Source organism: Juglans regia, chromosome 8, assembly GCF_001411555.2.
Source record: "Juglans regia cultivar Chandler chromosome 8, Walnut 2.0, whole genome shotgun sequence".
NCBI classification, from domain to species: Eukaryota; Viridiplantae; Streptophyta; class Magnoliopsida; order Fagales; family Juglandaceae; genus Juglans; species Juglans regia.
In genome coordinates this window covers 7,008,269-7,021,679 of record NC_049908.1, presented here as the reverse complement: position 1 = coordinate 7,021,679, position 13,411 = coordinate 7,008,269, and the positions used below count along the sequence as shown (strand labels likewise).

At 36.7% G+C, this 13,411-nt stretch overlaps 1 protein-coding gene across 1 annotated transcript; it reads left to right on the top strand.

The window, feature by feature from the left end:
- Nucleotides 1–10,525: 10,525 nt before the first annotated feature.
- On the top strand, nt 10,526–13,411 carry LOC108983681 (probable alkaline/neutral invertase F). The gene is made up of 4 exons (XM_018955400.2): nt 10,526–11,029; nt 11,258–11,689; nt 12,003–12,561; nt 12,801–13,411. Exons 1-4 carry the CDS (start codon nt 10,640–10,642, stop codon nt 13,094–13,096), a joined length of 1,677 nt encoding a protein of 558 aa, XP_018810945.1. The 5' UTR covers nt 10,526–10,639; the 3' UTR covers nt 13,097–13,411.

Here is a 13,411-nt window from a genome sequence, read left to right as displayed (position 1 = left end):
ATTATAATGGTGGTTATTGCTGGGTGGGTTAACGGAGGCTAAACACTAGTCTTTCTCTCTATGTATGTGTATGTGTGCAGTGGCTATTGTGGGTTCTATCATGGAGGATGAAACTCACGGCGTGGAGGATGGCAACGTAGGAGTAGATATTGAGGGTGGCGGTGGAACTGAACTTCCAATATTCATTTTCTATTTTGAGAGTTATACCGTATGAATGAGACTATTGTGGTTTTGGTGAAATTACTAACGTGGCAACAAATGAAAGGGAGGTTGTTATATGCACAATATCGGTTGGACCGCTCAGAAGCATAACTCTTTATTTAATTGAACTCTTGTTAAGTACTTAGTGTTTGGTCTAGCCCATGACCTTTATAGTTTCACTAATAGTTGCCTGACATTATTTATCTAGGGGAAGGCCGAAAAGTGAAAATTATTTTGGAAATTCTGTTAAACCCTTGTAGTTTCATCTGGAGGAATTAGGTAGCCTCGAGGCTGAACTCACCCATACATATATGAATTTTAGTTTACTCTATTACTTCTTCGTCTTGATTATTATCATCTTCCCCATCTCTCTATTTACTGTTTGTGAGTGAGTGAGATTCGTAACAACAATCCAAATTTGATGCAATGGTTGTCTTTGGGGAGGCAATGATTGTGTGGATATTTTGAAAGAGCACTTGGACTCATAATCTCTACACCACACATCATACATGATTTTTTATTTTTTATTATTTATCTATTTTTGTTTTATTCTTGCTAAACTAAATAATTTTTTCTACTCATCATCTATACACTACATATTTGATAAGGGAAAAAATAAAAAAATCACAAACAGTATATAATATAAGAATGATGAATATAATTTTTCATTTTGGAAAGGTGGCAAATTGTGATTATTTGCTCTATCATTGGCTTGTGTGCTACACATGCCCGTGGCAATGGGTGGTGGGTGGTTTGTTGGCGAGGTGAGGGAGAGGCAAAATCGATAGATGTGTGGCAAGCGTTTGAAGGGAGAGGGGAGCATTAGCATTGAGGTAGGTAAAGGCAAATGCAAAATCTGGCTAAGATCACATGTCATATTTCAGTCCAGAGAGATTCACACATCGAATTATCTATTAATTTAATAATAATAATATTTTTTTCTTAATTGTTTTTTTTCATATTTTACAATTATGCTTACTATATGTTAATTAATAATTTAATTTATAATTAAATTATTGTTTGCTAACTATCTTTTTTTGCCAACTAATAATATTTTGGAAGAGAGATAAATAACTCATAAAATATTCAATAGATGAGAAATAGTAACCCTCCAAATATGTAGATTTACTGTAACTTGTAAGAAAAAAAAATGCATTTGTCTCTTCCAATGTAGACAATTTAGCGGGGTTGTTAACTAAATCTTGGTTTGCATTTACATTTGCCTACACCAATATTTATTTATTTTTATATCAAAGAAGAGCTTTATCGCAAGAGAAAGGTTTACAACCAATTATCAACCCAGATGACCCGAGCAATATCAGGAGGAAAAGAACCCCACCAAACACTAATATCAGTTACATTCCAAGTCAACTTTCCAAGTCTATGAGTAGTTTTATTTCTCATTCTTCCCACATGTTGGATAGTGCAGCTATTGAAACACAACATCAGTTCTCTAACATCTTTGATCAAGTTGCCCCACTGAGACAAAGAAACTTTTGTTTGCTGTAAGTCCTTCATTGTTACAAAGAGTCACTCTCTACAATCATATCTTGAATACTAGAATGAACACTGAGTTGAAGGCCTCGAAGTATGGCTAATTCCACTTCAATGGCATCATTAACCTCATTCTCTCTTTTACTAGCAGTCATTAAAACCAATCATTTATCATCTCTGATAATGATCCCCACTCCAAGACAATGTTGCTCAGCAAACATGGCACCATCCACATTAAGTTTCAAAATTCCTTGAGGTGGAGGTTCCCAACTGCAACATCTTTTTGTCTCCTCTTGAGACCTTCCTCTATGCTTCTTATGATTCTTCTATAGTGCAAGTGCTAGGCTAATTACTTGGTCAAGGGTCAAAACCTTGTTCTCATAAATCCGTTGGTTTCTTCTATACTAGAAGCTCAAAGAAAAGCTCCACATCTTTACTCTGGCCTTGCTCCTTGACCTGATTTGCAATCTCCACAAATTCATGGTGAGATTGAGAGATGTGTAGTGCAGGAATATGTTGTTTCTAGCTCTGTGTAAGTGTAGGACAGTTCCAAAGTGCATGTGTCGTGTCTTCCACTACATATTGGCAGAACTAGAAATTTTCTTCATTGATCACCTTCCTCTTCAACAGGTTGTGTCTTGAGGGAAGGCCCACTTTACAAGCTCTCCAAGCAAAAACTTGGCTGCAATTTCCAAATTTATTTTCATATTGCCTTCTTTCTTCCAGCATTAGAGCTCTCCTCTAGTGTACTCTCATATTTCCTGTCTTTGAAAAGTCTATAAGCACTTCTCACACTAAAATTATTGTTATGCTTAGGTGCCCATGTGATAGTATCCTCATATTCTCCTGCACTGAGCAGCATCTTCAGAACCTTATTTGCAGCAACTTGAGGTAGCATAGTCCTCACCTTTTCCACATCCCACCATTTAGTATGCTCATCAATGAGACAATCCATAGTTTTATTTAAATCTCTGACATCCCCCTCTTGTAGGTAATGTTGTAAGCTTGTAAAACTTGGAATCCAGTGATCTGTCCATATCTTTATGTTTCTCCTAGTGCCTACTCTTCATCGGCAGCCAAGAGTCAAGTCTTTTTTAGCCGGCCAAATGCCCCTCCACACATGAGGGATTGTAACCTAAACTGGAACTTATAAAATCCCCATCAGGAAAATATTTAGCTTTGAAGACACTATAGAGTAAAGTCTCATTTTTCTTCAGAATTCTCCATTCTTATTTAGCCAAAAGAGCCTCATTAAAAGATATCAAATCTTTAAAACCCATGTCACCTGCATGTTTAGGCTTGCACATGTGATTCCAGCTGACCTAGTGAATTTTATATTCTTGATGTTTCTGCCCCCACTAGAATTTGGCCATCATTTGCTCTAACTCATTGCAAAGGGTGCCAGGTAGCTTGAAGCAGCTCGTAGAATATGTGGATATAGAAATAGCAACAACTTTTATTAAAACCTCTTTACCCCTGAGATAATAACTTCTATTTTCAACTCTGAAATCTCTGCCATACATGATGTTTAATATCAGAGAAGGCTTTTGATTTAGCTCTACCCACCAGTGGGGGCAATCCCAAATACTTATCATACTGCTGAAAATCTTGAACACCCCCAAAATGATAATAGATCCTCTTGATCCTCCCTGCCCACATTCCTGCTAAAAACCATGGTTGTCTTCTCTTTGTTAATTCTTTGTCCTGAAGCTTGCTCATACATCTCAAGTAGTTTCTTTATTCTCTCATTCTTCTGCTGGCTAGCCTTGCAAAATAAAACACTGTCATTTGCAAAAAAGAAGATGAGTAACTTTAGGAGCACCTTTGCAGATCTTTATACTCGAGATTTATTTTCTGGCTTCAGTTTGTTGTAGAATTGAGATTAAGCCTTCTGTGCATAACAAAAACATACATGAGACAAGCCTACACCAATATTAGTGCTCAAACAGTTTGTGATGTTTTGAATGGAGGAAATGATGCAAGCCGGAGAAGGCGCGTGTGGCTCACGAGCTCATTGTTTAGTGATTGGGCCAAGATTGTTGGAATGTGGACGACGAGAGAGATGGGTGGAGCCAACGAGTGGTCAGTCACATGTAGAGTTTGGAGGGCAACAAATTGAGTCTTCAAGCATCTTTCTACAAAAGTGAAAAAACAGCCTAAAAATGTGTAAAAAAAAAAAAAAAAGAACAAAAAAAAAGGACCATATAAAGGAGAGAGGCTGGCTGGATATTGGAGTTGTTGGTGAGGTGGGGAGGATGGGAAGAGCAGGAGCTCCTTTCCCTACCTTGAAACGATTCTTGGCTGGAGGGCATGCAAGAAGGGTTGTACGTGGCTTCTACAAAGATATTAGAAAAAGAAAGGTACTCAATCGAATGCCTTTGTATCTATCTAGACTTGATTTGCTAACATATGGTTGGTCATCAAATAATTAAACTGAGTTTAAAGAAGTTCTTGATATTATATTCAAAAGTTCAAAGGTTCTTTGGGTTAAAATATGACCTGATTCTATATTTAATGTAGCTTCGGTCCAAAATTGATGCCGCATCGATGACGTCTGGACTACTTTAGAACCGGCAGATTAGGGGGAGAAAAACGGCTTCTTCGATGTCGGTGTGAGTTGGTGTGGTTCGTTAGTCTATCGTTGGCACTGCTGTGAAGGAGGAGGCGAGTGATAGGGGTCGGGGCCCCGCTACCTCCCCTCGTTCGCCCCGCCTCCTCCCATGCAGGGCAGGGGTTCTAGCCCGCTCGACTGCACTCCAAGAGGCCTGCGGAGGCGGGGGATGGAGGGGGCTAAGCCCTAATCTGCTTTTCTCCCACCCCGCTTAATATATATATATATAATTTAAATTATATATATATAAACCCCATTAGTAAGTGAAATGGCGCCGTTTCACTGTTAGTTAAGTTCCCCCCTCCCTATTCTCCCCGCGTTCTTCTTGAACTCTCTTCTCTCTCAGACTCACTCTCTCTCTGTCTCTTTGTCTCTCGCGCTCTCTCAGTCTCTCTCGCTTGATCTATTTTCTCTCTCGCATGACTGCACGAGCACCACTGGGACTCCAATTACTCCACCATCGTTTGAACTTGTTATTTTGAAACTTCACATTCGCCGCCACTCAAAGGCATCCAAAACCCTAGATTTTATTTTTTTGGTTTTGGATTGGAGATTGGAGGAAGGATGGGTGGAATCGGAGATGGAGGATGAGAATGATTGTGAATTTGTGTATTGTGGATTGATTTGTGCATGTGTTTAAAATTTATCTATTCTCTATGTTTGTTTGTTTATTTTTATTTTTTAGTTATTTTACTATTTTTAGGTTCGTAGGGGTTCAATCCGAAACCCTAAATTCAATTTAGGGGTTTCAATTTGAAACCCCTAAATAAAATGATTTAGAGGTTTCAATCGAAAACTCCTAAATTGTGTTGGCTTTGCACTTTGCCTTGTTTTTTCATGTGTGGTGTATTATTATAATTTTTTTATGTTGTGTATTGATTGATTTTATAATTTTTTATTATGTTGTGGAATCAGGAATATATTCTAAAAGAGATTTCACTGATAGCTCTCATACCCCTACCAGTATCCCTGCCCCGGAACCTAACCCTACTCCAATCCCTGGAAGTGGGAGTACATCTTGCCCCACCCCCAAGCCCACACAAAGCAAGAAACATGTTTTTATAGTTTGATTTTACCAAATTAGAGGGTGGTGATCCCAATAACCCTTAAGCTAAATATAATTATTGTGAAAAAATATATAGATGTCACTATAGAAAACATGGTACATCCCAGTTAAATGTCCATTTATAGGAACAATGCAAGAAGAGTCCAATATTAAGATCCTTACTGGAGAAGAGTCAATCTAGACTATAAATTGGACTAAAAAAAATGACAGATGGGAGTAGTGGGGGTCCAACGTTGAAGGGGTATACGAAGTATAATGTTGATGAGTGTAGAAGGAAGTTAGCTCGTATAACTATCATAAACGAACTACCTTTTCAGTTTGTGGATGGGAGAGGGTTCTAAGAATTTGTCCAAGAATTGGAACCTAGATTTACGCTTCCTTCTCGCCACACTGTGGCAAATGATATTAAAAAGATGTACTGGAAAGATAAAGATGTTTTGAGGGGCCAATTGGCGGGTTTGTTAGTTTGCTTCACTACCGATACTTGGACTTATGTCCAAAATTTCAATTATATTTCTTTGACTGTTCATTTCATTAATTCTGTTTGGATTTTTCATAAAAAGATTATTAAATTTTGTCAAATAGCTGATTACAAGGGTGGGACGATTGAGAATGCCTTGGAGGCCTTAATAAAGGAGTGGGGGTTGGCACAGGTTTTGATAGTTTCGGTTGACAATGCCTTGTTTAATGATGTCGTATTGGGATATCTGAAGAATTATCTTAAAGAGGCAAATAAGACATTCTTGGGTGGTGAATATTTGCATGTTAAATGTTCTGCACATATCTTGAATCTAATTGTGACTGAGGGGTTGAAAGATGTTGATGACTCGGTTGCACGAGTAGACTGGCTGTGAAATTTGTGAGGTCTTCTCCTTCTAGATTGGAGAAATTCAAGATTGCTGCGAAGACTGTGGGCATAACATTAAAGAAGTGTCTTTGTACTGATGTTCCTACCAAATGGAACTCAACCTTCTTGATGTTGGAGGCAATCCAAGAATATAAGGCAACCTTTCAATTATTGGGTGATGAAGACATTCAATATGTCACATACTTTGATGAGAATGAGGGATTAGGAAAGTCTAATGATGATGATTAGGAGGTAGTTTATACTTTTGTTGATTTTCTCAGGCGTTTTTACGATGTCACATTGAAGTTATCTGCTTCTTTGCACCCTACATCCCATGAATTTTGTCAACAAATATGTATGGTGAAAGAATAATTAGACGACATGTGTAGAGTTCTAATCTAAGGATAAGGGGGATGTCATTTACCATGAGGGTCAAATATGACAAGTATTGGGGAGATTTGACTAGATTAAATATTTTGTTATATGTGGCTGTTATTTTTTATCTTTGTCTGAAAATTTCAGGCATGTTATATGGTTTGAGACTTGCGCACGATCAGACATAGATTGACCTTATTGGTGAGATAGCCTAGGATACCCTTTATAAATTATATGATGAGTTTAATGCAATTAAAGGTGGTACTGCATCTACTACACCTACACATACACCAACACCTCTTCCAGACACCGGGGCAACAAAGAAGCGTAGATTGGCATGGACTAAGACCCTCGCACATAATCTCACACTAGTCTGTCAATCTACGGAGGTGGTTTCAGAGTTAGACAATTATTTGTTAGGAGATCTTATTCAAGATGAGGATGGTTTCGACATATTAGGATGGTAGAAGGCAGCATCAAAGAAATATTCCATCAATTTTGAGATTGATCGTTGTATATTGGTCATCCCTATTAGCACTGTTGCCTCGGAGTCTGCCTTTAGTACCAGATGATGCATATTGGATCATTTTCGTAATTCATTGTCTCCTACAATTGTGGAGGCATTGATATGCACAGAGTTAGATGATGAGAAATGATATTTATGTTCCAGATGTTTTAGATTTTAAAGAGACCGACGAAGAGAGTGGTGATCAGTCTGGATCTGAACCATCTGGTAATTGTTTTTTTTATTTTTTTATTTTGATTTATTTATATTCATTTCGATTTCATCAGTATTAATGTTAGTATTGATTGTTGTAGCAATACATGAGACGACTCAGACGATGTCTACCTCTATTGCAATATGAATATGTGTTCAAGCCTCAAGAGACTACCCATCCGGGCGCCCCAAATGTCACAGTCAAAGACCCAAACAACTCGCCTCTATTTTTAGATTCTTAATTTCTTAGAATATTGAAATTTGACTCAGTTGTACGTATTATATATTTGATTTGTAATTTTGTAATGTTGATACAATGTCCCTTTGACACTTTTTTATTTGTAATTTTGTAATTGTTTAGACTTTCCATTTTATTTTTGTAATAGCTTAGTTATTATTATTATTTATTAGTTTATTAGGTAGTAGACTTGTAGTCTATAATAGTACTTCATTAGAGTCTTAATTATATAAATTTGTATAATGTATATATTATTTTTATTCATATAACTTTTTTTCTTTTTAACTCTTTTTTTTTTAAAATTAAAAAAAGACTTCTAATTTTATGAGTCCAAAATGACCCAGAAGCTACTTCTAGGCTATTTTAGCCTATTTCAGCAGTTTTTGGGCAAAAAATAGCCTAGTAGAGAGGCAGACGGATGACCTTCCTACCCGCACCCCGTTAGCCGAGACGGGGTACCCCACCCTTGCACTCTGGAGGCGGGGGACGAGGACGAAACTCACCACACCGCCCATGTCGGGGGTAGCACCCCTAGCGAGCGGCAGGCTGTGTCGCCAGTGGAAAGTTATAAAGGGAATAAGACAGGGGAAGAAGAAGAAGAAGAAATGAGATTTATTAAAATTAGGAGAAACGGCGCCTGCCCTTTTTTTATATATGATTAATATAAATATATATATAACAGCAAGTTCGACTGTTTAGATTTGGTTCAGATCGAAACAAAACCGGCCGACGTCGATTTTCTTAATTTTATATCGCCGGCCGACCAGTTCTATATCGATTTTGGCTGGTCCGCATCGAAGATAGTTGGTCCCGTCAGTTTCAGTACAGCCCTAAGCAGATATGAGAAGATATTGTCTCTGTAATGAGAAGTTTATTTGTCAAGTTATTCTATTTTCAAGTTTGTGTGTAAAACACATCATCCACATAACTTAAATGGTAATATTTGATTTGTAAATTCAAATTTTATATTTTATATACTGAATCAAATTATATTATATAAACAATTTATTATATATGTTATCCACACTTATAAATAAAAATTTTCTTATCTATTAAGTTTAGTAAGTATATAGAAAAGTCAACATGATAGCATATTTCCGTGCAGAAGATGGGGTTTAGGGTGTTGACTTTAGAGAAGGCAGGTTGTAACTTATCCCAACCCGAGATATGAGTAGGTTCATTCTACAAATGGTTTTGTTGTGTGATTTTTTACTTTTGGCATTGCTCATGCCCTTTTCTTTGAGCTGATTGAATGGAAATTGGGTTTTGAAAGGAAAACAAACAATGCACTCCTCACGAGTCATGAGTATTGAGTTACAATAACTTCTTTTTTATTTGGCATTACAATACTCACAAAGCATCCACAGATACAACTGCTATAAATGGCATGCACCATTTGTTGTCCATTGCCAAGTCAATCAATTATTTTTTAGATTAAACACATCATCCCACCGTAATCAAATGCATTGCATCCATTAATACGATTGAAAATTATTAATTAAGAACGGTATTTCTCTTTTACGAGAGGTCGAAAAAATCTAGAATTCAAATTAAAACTTAATACATCACTTTAAAGGAATATTATATTATGAGTCCTGTGGCCTTGATGATTTCTATCGAGAAGTGAAAAATACTTTTTTTTTTATTTATTTTAATTCTTTTAAACATTTAAAAAAAATTCACAAACTCATTTAAAAACATTTTATTAATTTTATCAGAATGCATTCTCGGATGCATAATTTCCTTTATGTTATATCAATTATCAGCTAATATTGACTTTCTTGATAATTGATGATTCATGCGTCAGTTTGAAGTGGCCAAGAATTTGGTATGAATAATTGTATATATAATTGTAAAGTACGAAAATATCATGAAATTGTTTTGAAAAAAAAATATGGTTTATTATTAAAAAATTAATTTTTTTTATATAAATCTTATATTTTTTTATTTTTTTAAAAATATTACGTAATGATTACACAATTCACGAATATAACTTTTTTTTTCGAGTAATGCTACTCATTATCTTAACTTCTATCATCCTCCCATCATCCTATGATGTAACATTAAATGATTGGAGATTATTTATTATATTTTACTTGTGAACCTATCATTTAATGATATATCATAGGATGATGGGAAGATGATAAATATATATATATTTTTTTTTTCTCATTTAGCCAAATTTGGAAAAAATATAGTTAACCGAAATAAACCATAAAAAATAGCCAGTCTCGCAGTAGACAGTGTATCCCACCAAACAGGTAGTTTGTAACGCGAGGTCTGTTTTCAGTAGTTGAAAAAAGACGAGCTCGTGAGGGAATATCGCTACCCATCATTGGATTTCCCGAGATGTTAACTTTCCACCCGATATACAACTTCACCGGCTTTGCATCGGCCGAATTACATTTTCTAACCAGCGATATCAGGTTTTGCCACGACTAACTTCACCTACCCGCCATGCCGCTATATAATATATATCACAGAAAATAAAACCATGGCTCGCAGGAAACGTGATTGTTTTCTTATTCATTCTCGTTGATGTGCACGAAGGTGACGTGCGTCTGTTTCTCCTCAGCTCCACGGCGCTTCCGAGGCATCTTTCCACTGAGTTAGGTTTCTTTCTTGGCATTTAAGGTTCATAAATCGTTCTGATTCTGGTAAGCATCTTTTATTATCTTCTGTCGTATGCTACTAATATCGTGCAAGGATTCTAAAGTTTCATAGCAAAACTTTTTTCTTCTGTCATTTTAAATCGCCTCATTTTCTAGGTATGTCTCATTTACTCCATGCAGTACAACAATTAACCGTTCATTGCTACTTGTTGGTTGACTTTGGAAGTCTATAGTTATATTGCAAATCGATGATTCCTATACGTCAGCTACTATTTATTTTCGCACATCATATTTATAGTTTTTTTTTTCATAGAGAGTAGAATATTTTTTATAGGGTGCAAGATATAATGGGTAAGTGAATAGTGGCCGATAGAATTTTTCATTGCATATAAACTTTTTTCTCAGCGACCAAGTGTAGATTTTGAAACATTCATTTTGTAGTGGGTATTTGAGGTTTTGAGTATTGAGATTTCAAGAATGTCATCAGGTGTCACGAATATGTCCCAAAATGGGAGTAAGAAGAGTTTTGAAACGCCAGGCTCTATATTTGAAATCGAATATATTTTGGGGTCATTGGACAGATCACCAAGGCCGATTCATGTAGAGAAAAATAGATCCTTCGATGAAAGGTCAAATGGCGGATATGCAGACAGTTCCGCTCCCATCGTAGACCATCTTGAGTATGGATCTTCTCCCTGTAGAAGTTCTGGTTTTAATACACCCAGATCGAGTAGCCACTTTGAGTCACATCCCATGGTAGCTGAGGCATGGGAAGCCTTGAGGCGTTCCTTGGTTTACTTCCGGGGGCAACCTGTTGGGACCATTGCTGCAGTTGACCATTCTGTTGAAGAACTTAACTATGATCAGGTGAATCCCAATTTCAATTGAAAACTTCTTGAAATTAACTTGTAATATTCTGATATTTGTTAGAAACTAAGATGTTTGATCCATTGAAAAATTCTTGAGTTGGTTTTTTATTTTTTATTTTATTTTTCTGTTCTTTTAACATTTCGCACAATTTTCTCTGAAATAGTTCTTTGCATTTTATTCTTCTTTTTGAGCACCGAAAACAATTGAATTTACTTTACATGGCAGGTCTTTGTTAGAGATTTTGTACCAAGCGCCCTGGCTTTTTTGATGAATGGGGAGGATGAAATAGTAAAAAATTTTCTGTTGAAAACTCTTCACCTTCAATCAAGGGAGAAGATGATAGATCGGTTCAAACTAGGAGAAGGAGTTATGCCTGCAAGTTTTAAAGTGATCCACGATCCAGAAAGAAACTATGAAACGTTGATTGCAGACTTTGGTGAGAGTGCAATAGGAAGAGTAGCACCTGTTGATTCTGGATTTTGGTGGATTATATTACTTCGTGCATATACAAAACATACAGGGGACTCTTCCTTGGCAGACATGCCTGAATGCCAAAAGGGTATGCGCCTTATTTTGAGTTTGTGTCTCTCAGAAGGCTTTGATACTTTCCCAACTCTGCTGTGCGCTGATGGATGCAGCATGATTGACAGAAGAATGGTTAGTTTATTTCCATAATTTGTGATATAATAAATAACCTTCAAAAGAGAAACTGTGACATTCGAAATTGGACAGGCAGTTGACATGAAAAGATTTAATTTTACATATTGTGAATGGATTATATATTAGAAGTTTTCCTGCCAGTGCCAGCTCTCAATGCCTGGTTTTAAAAATGCCACTTTGTTATTTCTTGCATTTGGTATCCAGCAACATGTTATTTTGTGGACCATAGTTTGATTGGTGCTCATGTACTTTCCCATGATTTCTCGGTATTCTTCTGTATTCTTTAATTGTCTAATTCTTCATCATTCAGGGAGTATACGGATACCCTATTGAAATCCAAGCACTCTTCTTTATGGCTTTAAGATGTGCTTTGCTTTTACTTAAGCAAGATGAAGCAGGGAAGGAATTTGTGGACCGAATAGTTAATCGTCTCCATGCTCTTAGTTATCACATGAGGAGTTATTTTTGGCTGGATTTGAAGCAGCTCAATGACATTTATCGGTATAAAACAGAAGAGTACTCTCATACTGCTGTTAACAAGTTTAATGTAATGCCTGATTCTCTTCCGGATTGGGTGTTTGATTTCATGCCAAGTCGCGGTGGCTACTTCATTGGGAATGTTAGTCCTGCAAAAATGGATTTCCGTTGGTTCTGCTTGGGTAACTGTATGGCAATTTTGTCATCTTTGGCAACCCCTGAACAATCTGTAGCTATAATGGATCTCATTGAATCACGTTGGGAAGAGTTGGTTGGAGAAATGCCATTGAAAATTGCTTACCCAGCACTTGAAAGTCATGAATGGCGAATTGTAACTGGCTGTGACCCGAAAAACACTAGATGGAGTTACCATAATGGAGGCTCTTGGCCAGGTTAGCTTCTGCCTAGATTTTCTTAGTTTTGGCTAAGATTGTCGTTTAAGGTGTCATAAACTTGGGCATGCATATGATTTCTTAACTATGAGATGCTTTGAAATATAGCTTAGGCTTAACTAGAGCCAACTAGCATTCAAAGTGTAGGTTTCAATATATATCATGGCTCTTTTTTTTTTTCTCCAACAAAAAAATGTTGTTCCGAGATATTCAGTTGATGCAATTGTCTTTCGCTGCAGTGCTTTTATGGCTGCTCACAGCTGCATGTATCAAGACCGGACGTCCACATATAGCGAGACATGCCATTGAACTCGCCGAAATCCGGTTGTCCAAAGACCACTGGCCAGAATATTATGATGGAAAGCTTGGCAGGTATGTTGGAAAGCAGGCTCGAAAGTTCCAAACCTGGTCAATTGCAGGATACTTGGTGGCCAAGATGATGCTTGAAGACCCTTCTCATTTGGGAATGATATCACTCGGGGAAGACAAGCAGATGAAACCCCTTGTAAAAAGATCTGCCTCCTGGACTTTTTGATACGTCCAAACTCGTATCTCCATTCTCAAATATATCTCTTTTTCTCATTCTTCAACGTTTGACCAATAATCTAGCTGGGATATGTTAAATCCTACATGAAACAATGGAATTCATGCACTACACAGGTTGAAGGGTGACTATTTTTTGTTATCTAAAAAGTGTTATAAACTTATGCTGCGTGTCACCATATTTCCACAATTATTTGGCTTGGACACATTTATGATTGTGATTCAGCAGAATAAGCTTGCATTTGGGTCTTAAAAATTGTAATAAGTTTATGCTATCGAACAATCCGTGGAATCATATTATATTTTA

Bases quoted from the DNA above. Each gene is read 5' to 3' on its own strand.
- LOC108983681 (XM_018955400.2), top strand. From the start codon at position 10,640: ATGTCATCAGGTGTCACGAATATGTCCCAAAATGGGAGTAAGAAGAGT. The intron at 11,690-12,002 runs GTTAGTTTATTT...TTCATCATTCAG, and splicing joins GCATGATTGACAGAAGAATG to GGAGTATACGGATACCCTAT. The intron at 12,562-12,800 runs GTTAGCTTCTGC...CTTTCGCTGCAG, and splicing joins TAATGGAGGCTCTTGGCCAG to TGCTTTTATGGCTGCTCACA.